The 23,402-nt window shown below is 39.4% G+C and overlaps 1 protein-coding gene across 10 annotated transcripts in view; it reads left to right on the plus strand.

Annotated features, from left to right (window-relative positions):
* The window catches only part of arhgap44a (Rho GTPase activating protein 44a), a 57,939-nt gene that overhangs the window by 10,544 nt on the left and 23,993 nt on the right, over window positions 1–23,402 (plus strand). For all 10 annotated transcript variants that reach the window (XM_057346304.1, XM_057346306.1, XM_057346310.1 and 7 more), the window contains exons 2-7: window positions 16,865–16,904; window positions 17,477–17,596; window positions 17,683–17,759; window positions 19,042–19,153; window positions 19,326–19,402; window positions 19,483–19,600. In XM_057346304.1, the coding sequence (XP_057202287.1) occupies window positions 16,865–16,904; window positions 17,477–17,596; window positions 17,683–17,759; window positions 19,042–19,153; window positions 19,326–19,402; window positions 19,483–19,600 (544 nt within the window). The remainder of the gene's footprint in view (window positions 1–16,864; window positions 16,905–17,476; window positions 17,597–17,682; window positions 17,760–19,041; window positions 19,154–19,325; window positions 19,403–19,482; window positions 19,601–23,402) is intronic.

The raw sequence follows: 23,402 nt of genomic DNA on the forward strand, positions 1-23,402 counted from the left end.
AAAAAATATGTTTGATGCAAATATTGCTTGGATTGCCTTTTGATTCATAATGTCAAGTATAGCAGTTTTGTAATATGAATAACTAATAAAGTAATTATTGCCAAAAGTATTAAATAGTAATAATGTGTCAATATAGGTATTACAGTAAATTACAGTATAATACAAATACAGTAAAAATAGACAAATTACAAAATATTGTAAAAATACAGTAAAGTACTGTTTTGTAGCTATACAGTAATATTTTTTGTACTGTAAAATGTATTACAGTACAGCACTGTAAATAAAAATACAGTAACTTGCTGGCAACCGTGCTGCCAGTAACTTACTGTAAAAATACAAGGAAATCGTTAACAGTGTAGTTTTTAATGAGATGGGAAATGCTTCTATAAAGAGGTTCTCCTTCTCTTCTGCCTCCACCCTTGTCCCATAAGGCCGTGCAGGTGTGCATCATCAGCAGCGTGGAGGCTATACTCAAAGGAATGCTTCATGCAAACTTGTTAGTGCTCATCAGTTCACACAGAGAAAGGGGTTAGTAGTCCACTCATTGGGAAACAAGTAGAAGTGCACCGATTGACCGGCAAGAGATCGGAATCGGCCGGTTTTTCATATGATCGGCCCGACCGGTGACCGGCCGGTCAGTCTCACGTCTCGCCGATTCCAAGCCGATCTTCTGTTTCCCGTGATGCGGGCAAGAACGTCACAGCCGTCAGTACACTCAAAGCCGCAAGTAAACATGTAAACGTGCACGCGCACAGCCTGTCTTTCACGGCTCGTTTATACTTGCATGTGGGTCCACCGGACCGCGAGTCTCTGCTGACCAGAGTTGAAACTCTTGCAAGACAAATAAGCAACTGCAGCTCCCAAAACAAGCCCAAAATTATTACATTATTTATGATCATCAATGTAAATTATTATGAATTATGTATTATTAATGAACGAGCCTGAGTCATTTTAAACTGACACTACCCTGTTTGAAAAACACAAACATAAGTTATTTTACAAAAATTAATTGCAACAAAGCAAGAGGAAATCCAGTATAATCTCTGATCACATGTGAGCAGTATAGGCCTGGAGAGATGGAAAAGAAGATATAATGACCACTTAACGTAGCTGTAACAGCCACACATTTATAATAAAGTAAAACTGAACTATATGCATTGGATGTATACTTTTTTAAATGATATTCTGCAATGATCAATACATTTATAAATAGGGTCATCCCTCCCTCCCCATCTTTGCTACACCCTGATCAGATCTGAACACTTTTCGTTCATTTTCACATTTCATTCTAATCGTGACAGATGTAATACATTTAATTTAGTTGGTAGGGGACAGGAGGCAGTGTGTTTGAGGACAAATTACGCTATTCGCGTGTTTAGGCTTGAATAAGGCTGTGTAGCCAAACGCGTAGATCTACACTTTTAACATTTTTAATGATGTAGCCCGGTTATAAAATGCTCTTTATCTTTAAGTGAGTATTTTATATTTTTAGTATGATATTCACCTCCGATTATCCAAAGAGCGCCGATGATTACGTTAAGAGACCACTGTAACATTCTTGGCTTCTCTACGTTTTACGTGCTTAGATCTGTTGTGTGACCTCCTGCGGCGCCGCGCGTGACATCATAGTACCGCGAGAGTGATTCGACAGTAGACTGCTCTGTATACTTTCAAATAGGTCTCGCGGTGCTGTGATCTTGTGCGCTGCCATATGTAGTCCAAAAAGCCTAGCTGTGAGCAGACGGTGTTAATGGGTTGAACAAAACAGCGACCAAAGATGTAAAGAAACGAAGTTGCTTGTCAGATTCAGAAGCAAGCTACCATATTTTTTAAAATAAGCCCCAAAACCCTCAACCCGCGACAAGTGATTTTTTAACGCGACTTGACAGAAATAGAAGCCCAAGGTCACGTATTGTAAACGGACTTGGCAACTGCTGACTGACGCGCATCTCTCATATCCGCTGACTGCACGCGCGTGCACATGCATCTTGTACTGTACAGACAAAAAGGTGCACTGTAGTTCATCTCTCGCTGCTCCGTCTCCATGGGGTATGTATGCCAACAGTGATGCTATTAGCATCATGCTAAACTCATGTTGAAGTCGTTCACTCTGTGTAAAACAAACGTAAATTCCATTCAACCTGATTCCTTGTCTTACTTTAAAACTGTGGTCATTTCACCTAGGTAAAATCACATTCAACACGACTTCTACTTGTTTTTAAAAATCCAAAATATAAAAACATGAATAAATCAACCAATATATGTGATATATAGCTAATTGAGTTCTTTACTAACACAAAAAACTGCAAATACATATAGATCTTTAGAGTAGAATTCACTCATAAGAGTTTTAACTTTTTTATTGAAGTTGCAGCAAAAATCAACCCACTTCTTTTAATCCTACAGATACAAGATAAAGACAATTTATTTTGCATTTCAGAAAAAATGAAATAAGCAATGTTAGTTTCATGAACGGAAACAGACGAGAATAAAGTTGAAGTATTTTATTGTTATCTTAGACTTTTGTGAGATGAGTACAAAAATGAAAAAGGTAAATTAAGTGACATGTTACCGGAAATTTGATTCAGGAAGAATGTTATGCCAATTCATTTGCATAAATCACAGATTTACAACATTTGATTCAAAGCAAAATAGTTCTACACTAGATTATTATCACACTTGTTTTGTGGCTTTACAGAAGAAGTCTGTCATGCAAGGTTTAAATGTTATTGTTCAAAATGATTTACTCTGTGAAGAAAAGAAATAGGTTGTACACTTATGCCGCGGTCAGACTTGACTTTGAGCATGCGAAATTTGTTCGGATGGTTGTACGAAAATGGGCGGGAGCGATTCCTCCATTTTTTACATTTCTGTAGCGAGAGGTCACGCTGTGACATTTTGATCTTCTATTGGTCTCACGCACTTACGTGACGCGAATTCGCAGGTCAGAGTTCACCAAAGTTGAACTTTGCTACGCAGCGAAATGTAAAATATCCGGTCTGTCGCAGCTGCATGCATATGAATGGAAGTCAATGGAGTGAAAAGTCAAGTGTGACCGCGGATTTATCCTGACAGACCTTCATCACTATAAAGCGCTCTGCAAATCCTTATTGCTTCCTGAATGCTGCTACTTGAATTTCTTCTGTTTTTCAAAGCAATGATGTCAGAAAGCAAAATGTCTAGAATGTTCTGAAAGAGAATGTAAATACTGAGAGCTCCAGCTGCTGGTCCTTGCAGACCACTTTACACTTTTTTCTCACTCCCGCTACTATTGTTCCAAAGCCCCTGGGCCTGGGATCATTTCTCAAAGTGCGTTCGTGTGATTCATAGAACGAACGTACGCACAGAAAACGTGTGTGTACGTTATTGATGGGCAGTAATAAAGAAAGCAATTAATGGCAAACTGTCTCTCACAAAGGCAGGTCTACTGTTTTACCTCTCACTGTGTCTCGGTCGATCTCTTTTCCTCAAGGCTCGAAGAACACCCTTGCTCAAGTCGAAATACATTACAGCTGAGCTGGCAGACGGGCTCCTCGTGTCCTTTTGACCACACGCATGCATGTGCAGTCGCAAATGGAACCCAGATTGACTAGAGTGGCCAGACTGAGAGCAAAGAAGTGGTGTGTTTGTGCATGGGAATGTGTAGAACGTCTTTCAGGTTTGTATCAGAACGTCCTACTTTTCAGTTAAAAGAACCAATAGCTTTATTGGTAAAGACAGTGAATTGCGCTTATTGACTGTTAAGCCTGATTTTAGTTCACACGGGTCATTTTTGGGCCTTTATTGGATAGAAGAGTGTATGTGAAGTGGGCAGAAAAGCACAGGTTTGAGAGGGGAAAAGGGATCGGAAAAGGACCTTTAATCTAGAATCGAACTCGGGTTGTCAGAAGTGCATTTAGCCTATATATGTCGGAGCACTGGCCACGAGGGCAACTGCTCTACAGAGCACGTTTTGTAAATACGTTATCTCCTACAGTAAAAGAAGCGAAAACGTGATGACATCTTAGTTCTGTGCCTGAACCGTTGTGAAGTACAATCTGCACATGTTTTGTTTTCTGCGTGTGCATGAGAGACAACAATCATCTTCTGAGTGTGTGATTCATGACTTCCAGCAGAGCGGTCATTGAGAAATCACTCCACAGGACTGTTCTCAAGAAATAATAAGGCCGCTTTAAGCAGGAACTTGAATGAATGGACATTTGGTTGAACTGAGAAGACCTTTCTTACCTGAAGTAAGCAGCAGTCATTATTGGAGTGACTCATTCATTCCTCATCCCTCATTATGAGCACATATAATTTGGATAACTGCAAAATTGCTTTCCTTGGTACACTCTTAAAAAAAAAGTGCTTCGAAAGGTTATTCGATTCCATAGAAGAACCTTTTGGTATGAAGAACCTTTAACATCTGAAGAACCTTTATGTTTACAAAGGGGTCTTTGTGGTGAAAAAAAGGTTCTTCAGATTATAAAAAAGTAAGAAAGAGATGCTTTTTTAAAGAGCCTCTGACTGAATTGTTCTTGGTGGAACCAAAAATGGTTCTTCTATGGCATCGCTGCGAAGAACCTTTTAAGCACCTGCTTTTGATGGCTTCATGCAGGGCTTGGTAGATGCAGGTTGGTAGTGAAGTAATGTGTAGTTTCAAAGTCAAGAATTAATTCAAAGATTATATTCAGAGGTCTTTTAAAGCTCATAAAACAATACAGAATATACAGTCTTTGTGATGCAGTGTCTAGATTATTTAGTACTAAATGCCCCAAAAATCTGTGAGTATCTTTAAAGATTTGATTCCTCTGAGCCTTGATAGCCTACATCCAGTGATTCATCCTCAAGAGCACATATTGCATTAACCCTTGCAAAGAGGACAGGGTTTCTAGGCAGAATGTTTTAAAAAGCCTGTCACCCAGAAGCATAGAGCCTGCAGAGCAAGAAAGTGCTTTGCAGTTTTATATGCATCAGTCAGTCAGTGTGAGCGGCCTAATAAGCAAACTTAGGGAAAAGATGTAAACACAATGGATGTGTTTATTTTTGTCAATCTGAATATGCTTGAGCTTTTTGGTAACACCTTGGCTTTTTAGAGCAGCCATACTGTAAATGTTTTTTAAAATACATTTTTATAAATTATTTAAGTACTTGTGCATTAAACATGGCAATGTTTATTTATATAAGCAATGGAAGAACTATGAAGAGAGGGTCGCATACTGCAAGTTGAGGTATTCAACATATCGTACCAAGTACAGTATGTCGTTTGTCCCTTCCTCAAATACGACAAACATGACAATTAGCTCCTCTCTCTCAAAACTATCGCCTACCGTTATTATAAAATGTACATTTTGCAGTATTATTTTGCAATAATAGCATGTGTTGTGGTTTGATTTTCATTTCAAAATGTTGTGATAACTGTATTTACATTACACATACACACATATTCAGGCATTTTGAGCAAGTAACCCACTGAGCAAAAGTACGTCGAAATGACGTCTTTTCAACGTCTTTGTCGGACGTTGAAAAAACGTCCCCTGAAGAGCCAGAAGGTAAGTTTTTATGACGACTTCTGGACGTCCAATTTTGACGTCCATAGAAAGTTCAAATTTAGTTCAAATGTGGTCACTTAATAGAAAAACATATGGTGTGTTTCCAAACTACCACGAGTAGTGGCGGCGTTTCACCAAAACCTAGGGTATGGCAAAATTTCCTCTGGCCATACAACAACGACATTCCAAAGTAACGGAACCATAAATTATACCACATCATATCTAAACAAAACATGTACAAGAATCCACGAAACTGAACGAATTCACAAATTTACACATAGACTTACAGATAACAAACCCTACCCTCATATCATTTAAAATGTGGTTTTCTAAGCTCTAAGTTTTGCAGCAAAAGGGCGAACTTAACCATTTGCCATTGATACTGTGTGTGACAATCGCTTCAAACCCACATCCAGATGTTGCCATACGCAAACGCCGCCCCTGACCACGAGGAATAACGATTGACAATTGTTTTAAATTCTATAAATTGAACATTCAATTCAATTCAATTTATTTATATAGCGCTTTTCACAATGTGCATTGTTCCAAAGCAGCTTTACAGGAGCAAATAAGAAAAACAGAAAAACACAGAAAGGTAAAACATGGTGTTTATAGAATAGACCAAGCAAGATCATTATAATAAATAATATCTAATAAATAAATGAATAAATGCAGTCTCCCAGTGAGCAAGCCAACACTGCCCTGCTGTGGCGAGGAACCCAAACTCCAATGATGAATAAATGGAGAAAAAAAACCTCGGGAGAAACCAGGCTCAGCCGGGAGGGCCAGATCTCCTCTGACGTGTCATAGCTGCACTCAGTGACCCCGACCAAAAGCCACCGAGCAACGTCCACGAAGAACAGGGAGAGCCCACGAGCCGCGACCCAGGAAGCCCCACCCGCCGAAACCGTGCAGGTCCAACCCGGTCCCATTCCGTGATCAACAACAGACAACAGACAACAGAGGAACAACCAGGGAAAAGTAGTAATGGCATAATGTAACTTTATTCCTCTGTTGTCCGACATCGACCACAAAACAAGACCAAACCAGACCCACACAGCTCCAACAAATGAAACCCCCCAAACCACAACCAACATGCACCCCCCACCCCACAAACACCCACCCAGCAACCTCCAATCAAAGTCACTGAGTGCAGCTATAACTTCAAACTGCTGTCATGTGATGTAAGTTTAGCATTAAATACCAAGTATTGTAAATGTAGCATTAATGTGACAAGTAGTCCGTCTTTGCTCTTGGTTGGGGATGGAATTGTCTGAGCTGGGACGGTCAGATGGTTGCTTGACTTATGTAAGAATGGTTGCATGTTGGCGTCTGCCTATAGTTTCTACCCAGCTGTTTATTTGCTATCTTAAATACTCAATAAGAGTTTCGATTGATTTACTGTACTTAACAGTTAAGAACCACTGTACTACACAAGTCATCTAATTTTGGACTCAATTTTGTTTATTATGATAAATTTCCTCTGTAGATTTGTATTCATCTCCCTGTCACTGTTCATTTTTTTCAGGATTCTGTCTTGGCTGTTAATGATATAGGAATCACACATTTGGTTGCCTAGTAACCATACATCTTGATTTTTTAAGTAATATCCTGCTTACAGTATCTGTAGCTTGCTGCCTACTTCATACTGATAATTACATCCTGTTATCTCACACAGATGAAAAGGTTTTGAAACATGTAGTGTTTTGTACATGTGGTCACGTGGTACTGATATCCAAATGCATCACGCAGCAATGTGCTGTAATTAGACTGTTAGGGATGTTAAATTGTGTTCTGTGTGGCATAGCTATAAAAAAATCATTTAACTGTGAGTATACAGTTTCGTTAAATTACCACCTAGGGAAAAATCTCCAAAGAAATATTTAAAAAATTTTAGTAGCTTTTATTTAACATTTTAAGTTGTCTCCTCCGTGGGCTTGAATAGATCTCAACAATGTCGCAACCTGTTTAAAGATACCAAAATCTACAATTAAAGGGATAGTTCACCCAAACAAAAATTATGTCGCTCAAAACCTGTATATGACTCTACTGTGAAACACAAAAGAAGATGTTTTGAGAAATGTATCAGTGGTTTTGTGTTCCTACAATGGACGTCAGGAGATCAGTGTTGTTTGGTTATCAACATTCTTAAAAATATCTTCTTTTGTGTTCTGCAGAACAACGAAAGTCATATACTGTATGTTTGGAAAGACATGAAGATGAGAATATTATAAACCAATTTTCATTTATTTACTATTTTCTTTAACGTTTTCTCTAAATTTCTCATTGGATTGTCATTAGATGGACGATTTGATTTGATTCATTCATTTCGTAGCACTATACTATTGTATTTCTCTAGTTGTTTAATTTGTGTTTATTTTTATGTCTCTTAAGGATTTGTAGTACTTGATAAAATTGAACCGAAAACTCCATAAAATCTGCTGAGCTACGAAAGAGCCCCCGCAGCAATAACATTTTCCTCAGGGCAAACACTTGAGGATTGAAGTTTTGTAACATTTTCTACATAATAAAGCGCAGCGTCATCTAATGTGTTTTGCATGGTGCCTCTTTAGGTTACAAATCTTTGGCATGTGTCATGGGCTCTAGAGACGGTATGGTTCAATGCTATTTTTGCAATGCCCGATTATTTACGCTGCCTGACTGAACGATGCTGGGAAATCTTTTTGAGTGTCCTTGCAGTAATTCTTACATATTTAACAAAGCGCTGACCCAGTTCACCGCACAGTGGGTTTCTCCATTTAAGTAGCCTCGTGTCATTTCCTTCCCTCACTCTTATCATTTCAAAGTAGCGTTTATGTTTCTCTGCATTTGGGGCAGCAGTTTTGAAAAACACATGCTGTAGACAGATACTCCAAAAGCAAGTTGCATAAAAATGCATTTCAGTTGAACGCCAACGCTCTAGGCATCTCTCCCTCCTTAATCTCACACTCTCGTTCTCTCTGTTATTAAAATGTAGCATCTCTTGTGAGAGGGTGAGAATGTGAGAGAGAGTGTGGGTGGGTGGCAGAGTGGGTGAGTCTCTCCAGTTCAGATATATTCATGTCAGGTCCAAAGAGAGGAGGAGGAAAATGAGGATGAGGAAGAGTTTCAGCAGCGATCTGCTTCGTTTTACATGCTTGCTGCTGTTATTTTGTTCACTTTTGATTCTACAAACATGAATTATTCATAGGTTCATAACTGCAGGATGCTGGAAGGTAAAATATGTACAAATGTGATATTAAAGTGTGATAAAATGTGATATACTGTATGAACGTTTATATATTTTAATGTATAATAGCATGTAGAAAATGAAGCGCGTTGTTAATGCAGTTTAAATACAATTGCTTTCCGTAAACCATTAAATAGTAGTTAAAGGTCCAGTGTGTATTTTTTGGAGGATCTATTGACAGAAATCCAATGTAATATACCTTCAGAGGTGTTTAAAGACCTTACATAATGAAGCGTTATGTTTTTATTACCTTAGAATGAGCTATTTCTACAGTAGCCCTAAACGGACAAACTGCTCTACAGAGCGCATTACATAAATACGTCATCTCCTTCGGAAAAGAAGCGAAAATGTGACGACATCTTAGTTCTGTGTCAGCCACCGTAGTGCTTCGAAATGGAGGGGGGAACTATATTGTTGGACTCCCTTTGAGAGCTATTATCTCAGCTGATGCATGATAAAACATTGAGAGCCAATCAAAATCTTTTATTTAAAAGGCTTGCTCACTTTAAATGTCAAAATAGCACGTGTGCTTATAATAAACATATCATCTGTTTGTGTGGACGCTCATACAGTTACCCTGGGTTATCTTTATAATTATCATTCTTGGTGTGAACTGGCCTTTAGACCTCTTGAGTCTGAATGTATTCTGAAGTATTCCAGCATTACAAACATGATATCTAATGTTATCCAACTATTCATAAAGTTTATAATGATTTGGTTTAGGCATCCTTATTTACTGTAGATCAGTGACACATCTGGCTCGGTCAGACTGCTTTTATGTGACTTTCTCTGGGGATTCCACCCACACTGTTGCCAACACACACCACTGTATTAATCCACTTGCAAAGTTGATATCATTTACTCAAATCACAAGTACTCACTCATAGATATATACATCCTCTGTCCTCACTGTCACATCCTGTACATGTCTATAACAGCAGAGTGAATGTTCAGTTTTCTGTTTGCCCACAGTCAAACGATGCCATTGACTTTCAGCCCTTGACCTGATAGGCAGACTGAGTGCATGTGAGCTTTATCAGAAGGAAACTCCTCCCTCTGAAGATAAACAGTGTAGAGGAGCGCAACCGCCCGCCTCTCTTCTTAAAGATGCACAGTGTTATATAAACTCTCTGCTTTCATCTTGGTTCTGGAAACAGTCCCCTGCGGGAGACAGTCGAGTGTCTTCTTAAACATATGCTCCTGTCATCTCGCTGCTTCTCTGGGGCTCGTCTTCTGCACTGAGACATGGCAGCAGGGGTGACCACCCGTCGGACTCAAATGGCTTTTTGAGACAGAGATGGTGGACGTATGCAGAAAATCCGGGCCTTTAGTTGGCCAGATGTGTGCTAGATTCTTCCAGCTTTTTGTCTGTACGCATTACAATTAATAGAGCAATTTCTGAATTTTGTCACGATCAGCCATTTCAATCATTCAGGTTAACCCTGTTACCCAATGTAGCCTACTGCAAGGAGTAAATAACAATTTCTGTTAGAAATAAACTTAAAGATTATCTGTAAATTCAAACCAACATTTGACCCCAAAACTAAGTAACACTGACTGAGTCACAGTATAAATAATTTAGGGTTGATTTTGGTCACCCCTGTTATTTGCAACTGTGTTACAATTCAGACTTAAAGATTTATATTTTGTACGTTTAGGCTTTTACTTTATGCTTCAGAATTTGGAAAAATTTCAAAACTTCAAACAGAAATTGAACAGAAAAGATTCTATTTAGTTTAGACCTACTGATATTTATTATCAACATTTTCTGAATGTTAAAGTCACCACAGAATCAAACATCACAATCTAGATTTTTTATGGAATAGTTCAATGTTTATTAAACACAATTTATCTCTGCGGGGGTTTTTCTAAGCCCTTACAATCTTTAGTCAAATTCTGAAAAAGCAATTCCTGTATTTTAAAATGGCTGTCATATTTGATAAAAACACAAGTTTCAGGCCCTGAAATGTTTCAAGTGGCATCGAATTATAAAGTGAAATAGATTATGAACTTTTGCATTTTCTGCAATGCAGTCTGACCTACTCTTCTGTAATAAAATGACTCTCCCTTCAGTGCTTAGACAGTGCCCACCAAATCATTTGATTTTAATGAGGATGGTTGCAAGGATATGGTGGAATTTAAGAGTTTGTCAAAGTTATGCTCCCTTATGCAGCACACTCTGTTGTAGGCATCCATGACCAATGTGAATCTGAGACAGTTGGGTAAAGCTCGACTGTGGGACAAACTTTCTGCTCTCAAACCCCAAATCATATTAGCCCTGAATGTTTTTGCCAGGAACTGTACAGGAGTTGAGTGGAAATCTAATGGGAGTTATTGAGTAAATGTTGTTTATTGTTACTGAGTCAGTGTCTGATGAAAATGGGCAGTTCATTGGATAACATTTCTCACTCACTTTCGCCATCTCTCCACACACACACACACACACGCACGCACACACACACACCTTCGAAATGATTTAAACTTCCAAGCACAGACAGAGCTAGGACTTGGCCACATTAGAAGTTGCCCCAACTAAAATCTGATTGGTCCGTTTAGTGCCCGGCCCTCAAAAATAATTGGTTACGTAAGGCTAAACACTCCACAGGGCAAAAGAAATTGCACTACCGAACTGAACCGCCTAAACGCTTATCCGCCTGACCTAATGGATAACACAACAGACTGGATAGCAGATTCACCTTCTTTAAATGTAAAAAGTCTTGAACATTTGAATCAATAGGACTTTCAGTTTTATATTCAAATAAATGTTTACTTTCACATTAATTATTTTATATACTGTGTCAATAAAGAAGTACCTCTGAGTTGATCTACTGTACAACCTTCAATGTAACCTAAAAATGCTTAAAGATTGTTCTGGAACACTCACAATGCCACAGAAGAACCGTTTTTGTCTAAATGGTTCCAAAAAGAACCTTTAACATCCGAAGAAACTTTCTGTTTCACAAAAGGTTCTTTGTGGCGAAAAAAGGTTCTTCGGATTATGAGAAGGCAAGAAAGAGATGGTTCTTTAAAGCACCTTTGACTGAATGGGTCTTTGTGGAACCAAAAATGCTTCTTCTATGACATCACTGAAGAACCTTTTAAGCACCTTTATTTTTAAGAGTAAATATGTAAAAAATAATTTATCCTAGGGGTATACTCCCAGACCCCCTACCCCACATCTTCAAGCCTCTTGAAAGCCCCATGTAAACAGCCTAATTCTGCTTGTCCGCCTCACTGCCACGGGCTGTTTGCACACATGCAGGATGACAGACACACAGCTGCTCTGCTCTCTGCATCATATTGTGTATTATGCAGAAGATGTATCATGGTAAAGCAAAAAGCAAAAAAGTGCAAAACGCCAGATTTTGCTATTTGTGTTTGTAGTGTTTTGTGCACCCCTATTATTTTCATTATCTGCTATTTTAGTCTTCTGCCATGAAAATTTGAGTTTTCCTTTGGCTCTCTTTCGTCATCTCCGATCTTTTGTTGGCTGCATGTGGAGCATCTTAAAGACCCAAGTGCTCCACTTCTATGTCCCAGTTAACTGTGTCCTTATATCCAACTATATGAGACTTGTGGAGGCTGGATTCAATATTCAGAAAATTTTCTTAAGAAATAATATACGTTTCAAGACAGTCGTTACTGCAAATAACAAAACAGAAAACAGCAGGGAGATCATGATTGAAAGGTTTTGGATCGTTTGAGGAGGTTTATTTGGCAATAATGACCATATGACTATACAATATAGCTACTTACCGGAATATAAATAAATAAAATATAATTATATGTATTGACTTCAAAATATTTTTTGTTATTTTGTAAAACATTTTTAAAGTAAACAACTATAAGGTTGTACAGCGATCTGTAGTCTACAAATATCTTGCCCAAGCATAACTGACCAATCAGAATCAAGTATTCCACAGCGCCATACACTAAACAAAAGCTAAACTGTCTCTGTTGTCTAAAAGCATCATTATCTCTTCATCTAGTCCTTGAAAAGGAAGCATAGCGCTGTCTTAGATCTGAACACTGCTTCATATAAGATGGAGGGAGATGTAGAGCCAAGGACCAGATGGCACAAAAACAGTCGCTCCACCACAGGGCACTGTTGGCATCAGATAAGAGCCCTGATAGCAGCACTATTCTTCTGTGCAGCGATAAAGTCTGATTCTGTCTTTAAATAAAAGCAGCAGAATGCCTATTATGTGGATCGGCCCGGCAGCAACGTGGCTCCAATTGAGTCACAATAGACGGAAGTAGTTTTGTAGACAGGACAGGAAGAGGGACGGAGTGAGGGTGAGTCTGGCTGGCTGCTGTCTTAACTGTTCTGAGGTCTGCGGTGTGGGTTGTCCACATGAACATTGTTCATACGGTCCACTTAGTGTCGGTCAAAAGCTGCGCTCACACAGGAAGTGCCATGTACTGGGACTTGGTCTGGCAGTCATTGGGATTCAGGGTGTCGAAAGTGCTCATAACAGAGCTAAATGGTTAAGCTTTTATTCACTCTGTTTTATAGAAATTAGTTGGATGTGTGTAAGAGTCTGCAAAACTGAAAGGCAGTTTTATAGCTAAACTCTTGAATGAAAATAAACCTGCTCCAGAACTTATTTTGGCAAAACACTACAGCAGCATTCCATGTATCCATCACATCATCATAGAACATAGACATAAACACATAGACGTATCATTCACATTTTTCTTTAGGCCGTTATACAGAAGTTGTCCACAAAACAATTAGTCTGGTGTTAATCATTTACATTTATGGCAGAAGCTTTTATCCAAAGCGACTTACATTGCAGTGTACTATACATTTTGTTTCTCACTATGTGCAATCCACTGGGATCGAACCCATGACCTTAGCGTTGCTAGAAGTTTAACACTTTAGAACAAATCCTACCCCACAATATCTGAGCAAGAGCAGTCCAGTGCTTAAATAAGCAGAAACATCTCTGCAAATGTTTGCAAGCTCATTGTCACATGTAACACCGTGTCTACACCGGAAGCGACCGGCGCGACGCGACGCGACACACGGCTTGTTCTAATGGGATTGTCGTGCCAATTATCGTTTTAAATTATAATGGGTTCTTTTGTCGTGTCGCATCGTGTCCGGTGTAGACACGGTGTAAGTGTTCTCCGGCCGCCCCTGTGTCACTTCGAGTTTCTAGAGGAGAGCTTTTATGACTGGCGGAGTGCTTGTGTGTGGGACTGTGTTGTGGTCCCCGGTCTGTGCCCCAGCTCTGGCCGAGCCCCAGCAGGCCTGCTCTCACGGAGCACTAGGTCATTCACATGCATCATCTGTTTTCCGCTGCCAGTGCACTTGTTTGTTTTTGCCTTTGCCTGGGGAAATGTGCAGTGCAGGAGAGCCGTAGTGCTCGAAGCATCTGTTGCGAGCGGCTTGCATGTTGCTTGATCTTTGTTGAAGACTGCAGCTTCAATTCAGGATGGGAGAACACAATTTTACTGAGAAGTATAGAGGGCGAAAGGTTTAGGATGGCTATTCGCACTGTAAAAAAAACAATCACTAATTTCAGCTGCCTTAAATTGTTAAGTTAAATCAAATTAGCTTTATGAGTCAATTGAACTTAATTATATTAAACTGAGTCGTAAAATACAACTCGATTTTTTAGGCAGTTCAATATAATTTAAGTTCAGTTGACTCATAAAGCTAATTTGATTTAACTTAAAAATTTAAGGCAGCTGTTTAACTGAAGATTTTAAGTGAAGATACAGGTATTCATATTTACATAACGTATCCAAAATATAGCTTTATGGATGCAATGTTTACCAAAAAAAATGAGAGATGTACCGATATATCGACCAATAATCGTTATCGGCTGGTAAAATAAATTTTCAAACTATGGGCCGATAAAAACAGCCGATGATCAGGGCCGATATATACTGTCAATCAAAAGAGGACAGGCAAATGCAGTGAATTTGTGCTCTGTTTATAGAAAATGTTTAGAAACATCACCAGTTTGATCTTCGATATTAATAGTCATTACATGAATTAATAATACTGTGAAGAAATATAAATTTAACCTTCAGAATCGTTATAAACCAATAACACTCTGAATAATCGGCTATCAAATTGGTGGACAAATTAGTGTCCGTGCATCTCTATTAAAAATGTGTGCATTTTTGCATCTAAATATGCATAATATGATTTGTTTAACCAATGATGCACATCTCACTGCATCAAACCCCACTGTTGCGCTCGAACAAGTCACTATCATCGTGGATGAGTAGGAGATGTTCTGGTGTCTATTTTCATTCGCTGGCATTTGCTGCCATGGCAACCTGCTCTTCTGTATGTATGTGAGCACCATATGGGTCATGCTGCTTATCTGAGGTGCAGTAAAAAAGAGAGATCCTGCTTTGTTTCCTTGGTTCAGACATGCTGTGATTCCTGAAGAATTTTCTAATGGACAGAGTTCATCAAAGGGGATCATGAGTGTTATTTGATTGATTTATGAATATGTATATGAATATGAATATGTTTATTCTACTATATACTACCCTGTACAATGTCTCTTATATGTTATTATCCCCCATTTTCTGTGAAATAGTCTTTATTTTATATATGCATATTTTAGAATCTTTTAGACTGTAAATCTTATTATATTGTATTGTCATTGTGTTGAATGTCTGTACTAGAAGCTTCCAACACCAAAGAAAATTCTTTGTGTGTGCAAGCACACTTGGCAATAAAGCTCTTCTGATTCTGATTCTGATTTTCACATCAGTTGATGGCTGAGTTCTGATAGATTAAAATATATTTTTATTAAATCGCAATTAATTACATCCGGAATAAACTTTTGCGTTTACATAATATGTGTCTGTGAAGTGTGCATATTAATTTTGTATTCATAAACACATACATGTATATTTAAGAAAAAAATGAATAAACATTTATATATAATTTCAATTATTGGTAAATATAAATAAATAAATATTTCCTAAATACAGTATATACGTGTACTGTATGTTTATATACATAATTAATATGCACAGTAGACATATATTATGTAAACACAAACTTTTATTCTGGATGCGATTCTGTCACGAATTTCAGAAGAACCCAATTGCAGGCAGCGGGGATTAAGGGGTTAACGAAAAGGGTTTATTTAAATACAAGAAACTCAAAACAAAGACCCACGATGGGGTATAACTGCACATACAGGATAATAACCAGGACAAGCCTAACTGACACTAAACTGAACTAAACAACACTTGACATAAACTAAACTTAAACACTTACTAAGACTTGACAGGAGCTTCGACAAACAGAAACAAGGTAGACAGGTAACCACACTAAAATACTGGACACAAGCATAGAGCAAACACATAAAATGACCGACACAGGACAATGAAACATGAGGGCATTAAATAGGCAAGACAAATGAAGGGTAATCAACGAGGGCAGGTGGGAAACATTAGACACGGCAGGGAAGCAATACAGGAAACGAGAGGGGCGGGGCCAATGACAAGACGCGAGAAAGCACATGAGATGTAAAAACGTAAACAACTCATGGCTTTCTCACATAAAACCTAAGGGCTCTGTCCAGATCCTGCCACACGACTAGAAATTCAGAAACAAGAAGGCAGGACCGTGGCACGATTCATCACGTTTAATCATTTGACATGGAATCAGTTTCTTACTGTATATCACTCATAGGATTTACTTAATTTTTTTGGTGTTATTTTGGTTACATTTTACTTTAAAAAAAGCTGTGTGCAAAACCTTGACACAAAAAAATGTAAGCAATATTAATTTAAAAAAATCTACTAAAAGTAAAATTTACTAAAAACGGTGTGCAAAGATTTAACACAAAAATATTGAGTAAATCCTATCTCCAGTAATAGAAGTGATTCAATAATTTCCATTTATACTGTACCTAGCAGTACATCAATGAAACGTTATAAACCCAGCAATTTATCTGTTGTCCAACTATTATTCATGCACATATAAATGCTTTAAACAGCTTGTTTAATTAATTACTGAAGGGATTTCAAAGACATTCCCACGGTGAAGGAAATCTGCATCCAAATTATTCAGTCTCCTGCTGGTCCAACATCATTAACACTGTTTTCTCCATCATTACAGGGCAGAGAAAACAGAGGTCCTGAGTGAAGATCTGCTACAGGTGAGCAGAGTTATTATAGTTTTGATTTTAGTTTTATTCATATTTAAATTAGCTTTTATTTTTAGATTTTTAGTTTTTGTGTTAATTTTAGTTAGTTTTAACTCTTTTGGTACATGCTTTTGTCATTTTATAATTGATTGGTTTATTTTTAATGTTGCTATATAAGATTAATTCATTTTTATTTAGTTTATTATTATAAGTTTAAACTTTTGAGGCAACATTTCAATTTTTCCTTGAGTTAAGTTTTTCCAATAATATTTAGGTCAATATTTTATTTGATGAACGTTTTAGTAAACTATAATAACCTTGCAGGTGAGATGATGCCAACAGAGAAATTCTGTACATTTGACACTGAAAGGAACATGTCTCGGTAGCATTTGCAAAAAGGAAAGGACAATATGGATTTGACAAATTTGTACACTTTTGCATGTGGTCTCCTCAGTCTCATTATCATTGCATCCAGTGTGAATTCTGTTTATTTCGCATTTCACACGATTCTACTCTGCATTGCTGTTTTATAATTTGTGTGTATGCAGACCTTGTCTCTTCAGAACGGTTTATTTTATATTCAGGTGGAGAAGCGCTTGGATCTGGTAAAGCAGGTCTCTCACAGCACACACAAGAAGCTAACCGCCTGTCTGCAGGGACAGCAGGGCACTGATGTAGACAAGAGATCAGTTAAATCACCCTCAGTAAGTCAGCTCTCAACTCACATTCCAGTTTTCAACTGTGCACTCTCATACTCATGACTCTTTCTATTCAATATGTCCCTACACAGAAAAAACTGCCGCTGACGACACTTGCTCAATGTATGGTTGAAGGGGCGGCTGTGTTAGGGGACGACTCTCTTCTCGGGTGAGAGATCACGTACTGTAAATGTTTGCTGTTGTCCTTTGATGTCTAATCACCTTCACTTCTCTCCTGGGCTGCAGTCCAATTCATATTCTACTCTCTAGCATGCTGTACACTGATCAGGTGTCTTGATGGTGGTATGCTGCATCTTTTCCAGCAATTGTGTACAATCGTGCATGTGTTCATGCTTATGCATAGATGTGCATGCTCAACATTTTACATTTTCAGTTCTAGAAAATGCATTGAAAAGCTAGACCTTCAGCTTTTAAAACACAATCCTTCAGTAATGTATTTGACTATATTCAAAGCTAAACACAATTGTATGACATAATAGCACTTTCTAATGTGGGCATGCAGTTTTACCACTTTCCATCACCAGTGCACTGCAAAAAATGACTGTCTTTTGTTCTTGTTTTCCGGTAAAAATGTCTAAACATTCTTGAATCAAGAATCATTTTCTTGATGAGCAAACTGACCTAAGAAAATAAGTCTTGTTTTTAGTCAAAAAATATGATATTTCAGTGAATTTGTCCTTAAAACAAGCAAAAAAATCTGCCAATGGGGTAATAAAAATAATCTTGAATTAAGGTTTACCTTTTTTTAGTCACTCAAATCAAGATTATTTTTCTTACCCCGTTGGCAGATTTTTTTTGCTTGTTTTAAGCACAAATTCACTGAAATTTCATTTTTTTTTACTAAAAACAAGACTTATTTTCTTAGGTCATTTTGCTCATCAAGAAAATGCATCTTGATTCAAGGATTTGTAGACATTTTTACTGGAAAACAAGAGAAAAAGACTAAGTAAGAAAGTCATTTTTTTCCAGTGTGAAGTACATACAGTTCATTTAGCATGCAGTACAGTACGGTTTACTGTAGTACACATACTTTTTATAGTGACTTATTTTAGGTGCCTAATGTACAGAAGCATGCACTGTACTGGAAAATGAAAAGAGAAAACATATATATTGATGAAAGAAAATGAAGTCTTGTTTTGCACTGTTTGCTCATTTACATGACCATAAAGAACTTTTTTCTTATAATTGTGATTACCATAATGATTTCAAAAGTTGACTGCTTACTCAATCTTTTTACTGTAATACAATTATTTATTTAAAGTCCATTTAAAGTGATGTCACTTTAAGAAAAACTGCCAATTTTAATGTAAAATGTATAAATACTTTGGAATATTGGAAAAAAATGAATTAGAATGAAACCCTCGAGTTGGAATCTTATTGAGCATTACCTGAGAATGACAGATGTATTTCTGTCTTGTGTCTTCCAACAGCAAAATGCTTCAACTCTGTGGGGATTCGGAGGAGAAGTTGGCCCAAGAGCTGCTTGTTTTTGAGTTTCAGATTGAAAGAGATGTTGTGGAGCCTCTGTATGTGCTGGCTGAGGTGAGCATGTTTTCTCAGTCCAATATCTTGCCTCCACTATAATGAACTTTCAATGTTATAATATTCTTACAATGTGACCATTATCGTCCTCATTTAAAGGTTTCTCCTTAAAACTCTTGTCTTTAATATTTGCAAAACATTGCTTAATGATTCTCTTTGCATTTCCTTTCAGGTAGAAATTCCGAACATTCAGAAACAGAGAAAACATTTAGCCAAGCTTGTCCTGGACATGGATTCTGCAAGGACACGGTACAGGATATCACCCTGGAGGTTTGACTGTTCTGAATTTCACACATGTGCTTACCGTGTTGCTTTGTTCTGGTCTGTAGGTGGCAACAGTCATCCAAATCTTCGAGTCACCCCAGTAATGCACAGCAGGGCGGAGCCAAGGGTGATTCTCTGAGGGAGGAGATGGAGGAGACAGCCAATCGGATGGAGATCTGCAGGGTAGAGATCTCACAATCTGTTTCTGAATTCGCCCCCTATCTCCTATATAGTGCACTATATCGGGTGTCCGCCATTTTATAGTGTTGTCTGAATTCCTTCCCTACATCTTCAACTTCTTCTACTTCATTTATTATATACTGTAGCACATTTAAATGCAACGTTGTTGCCCAAAGTGCTCACTACATTCGTTCACTAGTTTTTACCCACAATACTCTCTGATTTTGAGTGTACATCCAATGTATCTACTCAATCACTATTTCCCATGATACAACGCGAATCAACCTCCTGATTAGAATCAGCTGGAGGAGAGTGACCATTAATGCCAAAAATGCACGTTTGTACACTTGTGTTTGTTCCTGGTCACAGTTATTTTTTACTTTTTAAGAATAAGTTAATTAAATTAATGTTATATACAGTAGTGTTATTTTTTTATTTTATTAAAAGTAATAATCATAACAGTAACTAAACGTGACAAACAGTCGTTTTGTTCTCTTTATTTTAAACTAATACAATAAATGTGACAAATAAGGTGAAAATGAACTTGACCACTTTACAAAACAATCCATAAAGCTACACAGGTGTAATATAAGCGTTATGAAGAATGTCTGCTACTGTCCGACGCAGGCTATATACTTGTCCGAAATCGTTCACTTATTTTCATTCGATATATAGGGAATAGTGAATGGGTGAACGAGTTAGTGAATTCAGACGCAGCTTCTCACTCTTTTATAAACATTAAAATGTGCTGATGTTAGCTGTTTCGCTAGCTTTTGCTAACCTCCAAATTAGTCTTCCCATTTTCTCAAGATCCCACCTTCCGGTAATGTGTTACTTTTTCTCAATTGGTAAAACATTATATTAGCAGAGCTGAAGTAATTTACTGTCGCTGCGTCCGAAATCGCATACTATGACAGTACGTACTAATTTAGAAGAAGTACCTACCTATCGACCGTTAAAACAGTACGTTCTATATAGTAAGTGTGGGGGTAGTATGAATAGATTTCGGACGTACTGCTTCCGCCATGTTTTATTGTCATGTGACCCGTATGCTCTTTGACCTATGACGTTGATATTGACATCAACCTGTACCTAGGCGTCGGTACAAATTTATTCATGAGAAATGTATTAATCTGTACTTACAGTACATGTAAAAACCGGACACCCACTTTGAAGTTTTGAAAATTGTATTTGATTACATTTTGAAATTTGACCGTTGCTCAGCTCCCGTTGAATCATGGGATAGAGAAGTGTCCATCTGATGCACACTCACAAATCTAGGTGGAAGCAGTAGACCATCCGGGTATTTCTCGGCATACTGCTTTGTACATACTGTGGTTTTGTCTCGGGTTACTTGGCTGTAACCCTGTTCCCTGAAAAAGCGGGAACGAGATGCTGCGTTTCAAATGCTATGGGAGAACATTCTTTGTTTGACCGGTTGTGAAGCACGTGTGTCAAACACGCCAATAATTGGCTTTAAATAACCTTGGCAGGTGACGTGGCTAATTACCCCCGCACCTGTAGGTTATAAATACACGCGAAGCGGACGCATCTTCAGGTTCCAACTTTGTCTGAAAGGACGTCCAGGCACGCCTACAGTGCGGCATTGAGGCACAGCATCTCGTTCCCGCTTTTTCAGGGAACAGGGTTACAGCCAAGTAACCCGAGACGTTCCCTATCAAAAGCTACACTCGATGCTGCGTTTCAAACGCTATGGGAACGAGAATACCAAAGCCGCCGCACTGGAAGTGTCTGGACCCCCCAAGGTTGTGTGGTGTGTGCACAAGCCGAGAGGAGGTCTCAGACGTGACTTTGGGATGTTGACTCCAGGATGCGTGCGCCTGGAGTAGCATGGACATCCAGACTATAAAATCTGACAAATGTGTGCGGAGAGGACCAACCCGCCGCATCACACACTTGCTGCTAGGGGACACCTCTTGCTAATGCTGTAGAAGATGAAACCCCCCTTGTTGAATGAGCCCTGACTCCTAGAGGTGAAGCTTGACCGCGCGCCTCGTAGGCCAGGGCGATAGCATCCCTCACCCAATGTGATATAGTCTGCTTGGTGGCAGCCACCCCCCAGTTGCAGCCTCCATAGCATATGAAAAGCTGCTCTGATATACGCCACTGGCTGGTACGGTGGACATAATTTCGAAGAGCACATACTGGACACAGTAAGTGTAATCGTTCCTGCTCCGACGCCGTGAACGGCGGAGGGCAGAAGGCCTCAAGAACAACCGAATGCACGGTGGAGAACGGAACTTTGAGCATATAACTAGGGTGAGGATGCAGAATAGCTTTGACCATCCCAGGGGCAAAAATTAAGCAGGGTGGCGAGGTTGAGAGCGCCTTAAGAGTGAGAGTGCCTTCTGACCATCTTAAGGGTCAGAAGCCCATCAGGTGCTGACTCCACAGGTTCGAAAGGGGTGCCAACCAGACCCTCGAGCACTATAGCTAAGTCCCATGAAGGGACTGTTAGTCTAGAAGGAGGCCGCAGCCGCCTCACTCCATGTATAAAGTGGGCGACTAAAGGGTGTTTCCCCACAGAAACCCAGTCAGTTTCTCTTGCAGAAACTCCAACACTGAAACAATCTGGCAGTGAAATGGGTCTGCATGGTGTGACATGCATCATCTTTCAAAAACACACCATCTAAGGCCGTAGCTCCTTCTAGTGGAGGGAGCCCTAGAACTCAGAATAGTCTCTACTACATCGGGCGGAAGCCCAGCACCTCTCAGCTGGTTCCCTTCAGCGGCAAGACATGGAGATTCCAAAGCTCGGGACGGGGATGAAATATTGTCCCGTGTGCTTGAGACAAGAGATCCCTCCTGACTGGGATCGCCCTTGGCGAGTCATCGAGGAGGGATACTAGGTCCGAGAACCAGATTATGGTTGGCCAACGGGGAGCTATCAATAAGAGACGAGAGCCCTGTTGACAGACCTTGGCCAGGACTCCCGGGAGCAGAGCTATTGGAGGATATGCGTAAAGACGCAGTCTGGGCCATTTATGTGCCATCGCGTCCAGACCCAGGGGAGCTGGATGAGTCAGAGAGAAGTAGAGGGGACATTGTGCTGTCTCCTGCATAGCAAAGAGGTCCACCTCTGCTTCGTAAAATCTTTCCCAGATTTGTTTGAATATCTCGGGGTAGAGTTTCCATTCCCCGTTCGTCACAGCTTGTCTGGACAGCAAGTCTGCTCCCACATTCATGTGCCCCGGGATGTGAATCGTTCTGAGGGACAGGAATTTGCCCTCTGACCAAGGCAGGATCTGCTGGGCCAGTTTGTTCAGGTGGCACGACCACAGACCGCCCTGGTGATGTACGAGACTACTGAAGTGTTTGCCACTCACACTAGGACATGGTAGCCTCGTAACTCCCGGAGGAAGTATTTCAGAGCCCGAAGTACAGCCATCATCTCGAGGCAATTGATGTGCCAATCGAGAAGTTGACCTCTCCAGACCCCCTGGGCTGGACGGCCATCTAAGACCGCGCCCCAGCCCATGAGGGAAGAGTCTGTCATTAGCATCTTGTAACGACAACGCGGACTGAGAGTGGGACCTAAAGTCAGAAACCGAGGTCTGAACCACATAGAGAGGGTGCGAAGCCCCTGGCGCGTCACCCTTATCTGCCTCTGGGGGTTGGCCCTTGGATGAAACCCCCTGGCTCTGAGCCACAACTGAAACGGTCTCAAATGCAGGAGGCCCAGAAGTAACACTGTGGAAGCCACCGCCATGAGACCTTGAATTCTTTGAAAGTGATGAATAGTGACTTTCTGGCCTAGCCTGATGCTCCTCAGGGTGCTCAGGAT

The sequence above is a fragment of the Triplophysa rosa genome, linkage group LG11 (genome assembly GCF_024868665.1).
Source record: "Triplophysa rosa linkage group LG11, Trosa_1v2, whole genome shotgun sequence".
Lineage (NCBI taxonomy): Eukaryota > Metazoa > Chordata > Actinopteri > Cypriniformes > Nemacheilidae > Triplophysa > Triplophysa rosa.